The sequence below is a fragment of the Frankliniella occidentalis genome, unplaced genomic scaffold, assembly GCF_000697945.3.
Source record: "Frankliniella occidentalis isolate FOCC.00 unplaced genomic scaffold, Focc_3.1 Scaffold34, whole genome shotgun sequence".
Taxonomy (NCBI): Eukaryota; Metazoa; Arthropoda; class Insecta; order Thysanoptera; family Thripidae; genus Frankliniella; species Frankliniella occidentalis.
This window is the reverse complement of record NW_026267164.1, coordinates 119,310-121,527: the sequence shown is the minus strand read 5'-3', so window position 1 is coordinate 121,527 and position 2,218 is coordinate 119,310. Positions and strand designations below refer to the sequence as shown.

Here is a 2,218-nt window from a genome sequence, read left to right as displayed (position 1 = left end):
TGGACTCGGCCAGAGGTTCGGTGTGGTACTCGGCGTTCGGTTCTGGGAGGGACTCGTCGTAGGACTTGCTAATGGGTTCTTCGTTGGACTCGGCCGGAGGTTCGGTGTGGTACCCGGCGTTCGATTCTGGGAGGGACTCGTCGTGGGGCTTGGTGATTGGTTCTTCGTTGAACTCGATGAGCGGCTCGGCGTGGGATTCGGTGGCGGGTTTGGAGTGGGACTCGGGCAGGGATTCGTCGAGGGGCTCATTGTGAGACTCGCTGCAAGACTCTGCGTGGGACTGGCTGAGGGGCGCCCCCTGGCACCCTTGCGCCAACTTTACTGACACACTTGATTTGTTTCCTGCATGCGACTCCACCGAATCCGTCGTCTGCGTCTGGAGTTCGACACGAGGGTCAGGTTTTCTCGTCTCAGGATGTGGAAGGGGCTCTACTTGGCGCGTCGTCAGGCGTGAGGGTCTGGGGTGGCTTTCGACCTGCGGGCCCTCCTTCTCCCCGGAGCTGGCCTCGATCGCCGCAACCATGTCCCGCACCTTGGACCTCCTGCGCGGCTGTACGACTGGGCACGGAGCCTCTCGTGTTTCTTGGGGCTCAGCAATCGAATCAGCCGGCGCCTCACTGACCTTGCTCTCTTCTTGATTGTACGAAACCACTACCTCCTCGGCAGTCTTTGTCACCTCTAGAGCCACATCTTGGACGTGGGGCGGCCGTTGCTCAGATGGTAGGGAAGCGACCACTCCTGTAGAAATTTCATCTTTCGCTGCTTTCACCTGCTCGTCCGTAAAGCCAAGGACGATTTTTTGTGATTTTGGCGAGCTTCCTGTCAGATGGACAGTTGCTATTTCAGGAGAGGCACTTATCGGCGTTGACTTAACCGATGTGGCCTTACTTGTGGACGGGGTGTCATTTTCACCGGGTTCTCCCTCTTGTGCTGTTGCTTCTAGAAGAGGTGAGGCTTCCTGTAGCTCTGCGCGCTCCTCTGCGGGCTCCGATTGGACTGGCTCTTCTTCTAGCTCGACGTTCGGGCTAGAATAATTTTCCTCTGGGCCTCTTACTCCTGAAGGATCAGCTTCAGGGACATTTTGCTCCTTTGGGGCTGTAGGTTCTGTATGCTCAATCTGTAGGCTAATGACTCCTATTGGGTCAATGTTTTCCTGTACTGATCCGATTTGTGGGCTGGTCGTTTCTTTTAAGCAGGCCGTCCCTTCTAAATTTTCCACGTCGATGCCCGTGGTTTTCTCTGAGGCGAAGTGATTTTCTGTGGGTTCCTTTAGGCCGATGTTTACCTCTGGGGCTACCACATCTTCATCCTGGATATTCAAATCAGGGGTTCCCTGTTGGAGTGTCTCGTTTGCTGAATGTGCCTCTACGTCAGCGGATTGGTCGACGCCTTCACACGACCCTTTTTCATTAACTACCTGTGCCCTTTGCACTGACTTTTCTGTAAGCTCCGTATTGTTGCTCATCATGTCCGACTCCTCAGTTGTAGCCTCTCCACGTGGGACAGTGTCCTCCATATCCTTCTCCTCCCCACGGACGTTGTTTTCCACCCGGGTCTCCACAAGGGCTGTAAGTTGGTGTTTCTCAATCTCTTCGTTATCCGTTGCTGCTACCTGATCTTCAGTGGCGGACCCCGCAGCATTCTGCTGTGCGGTGGCCTCAGCACTTTGGTCTGATCTATCGACGGAGATGGATTGCTCAGGCTGCACATCAGCCGGCTTCTTGGGACGCTCAGCTGCCTGGTCCGTCACCTCCAACGACGGGGTGGTTTCGGCCCCGACGGCTTCCTTGCTCTGCTCGGACACCCTCTGCTCCGCCTCCTCGGCGGGGGCTTCAGCACACGAGTTCGTGACCTCCATCGAGGTAGTGTCCGAGATAACCCTTTGCTCCGACAGATACCCACTTTTCTCTCCAGCCTGCTCAGCAATCTGTCCAGTTACTTTCGCACTGGTGTTGGGCGAGATGTCCAGTACCTCCGACCCCTCCTCACCCTCTCCTCCGATCTGTTTTGGATCTTGTACCGCGACCTCCACTGAGGTGGTGTCCGATATGACGCTTTGCACCCTCACGCCCTCACCATCTCCTTCGGCCTGTTCAGCACCCTGCCCCACGACCGATATGATTCTTTGCTCCGTCACCCCTTCACCCTCTCTTCTGATCTCCTCAGCACCCTGTCCCACGACATCCACTGGGGTAGTGACCGATATGATGCTTTGCTC

General features: G+C 56.1%; 1 protein-coding gene across 1 annotated transcript in view; it reads right to left on the bottom strand.

The window, feature by feature from the left end:
• The window catches only part of LOC127749136 (histone acetyltransferase KAT6A-like), a 17,810-nt gene extending 15,952 nt beyond the window's left edge, over positions 1–1,858 (bottom strand). The window contains exon 1 of the mRNA XM_052265992.1: positions 70–1,858. Within this exon, the coding sequence (XP_052121952.1) occupies positions 70–1,858 (1,789 nt within the window). The remainder of the gene's footprint in view (positions 1–69) is intronic.
• Positions 1,859–2,218: the final 360 nt, after the last annotated feature.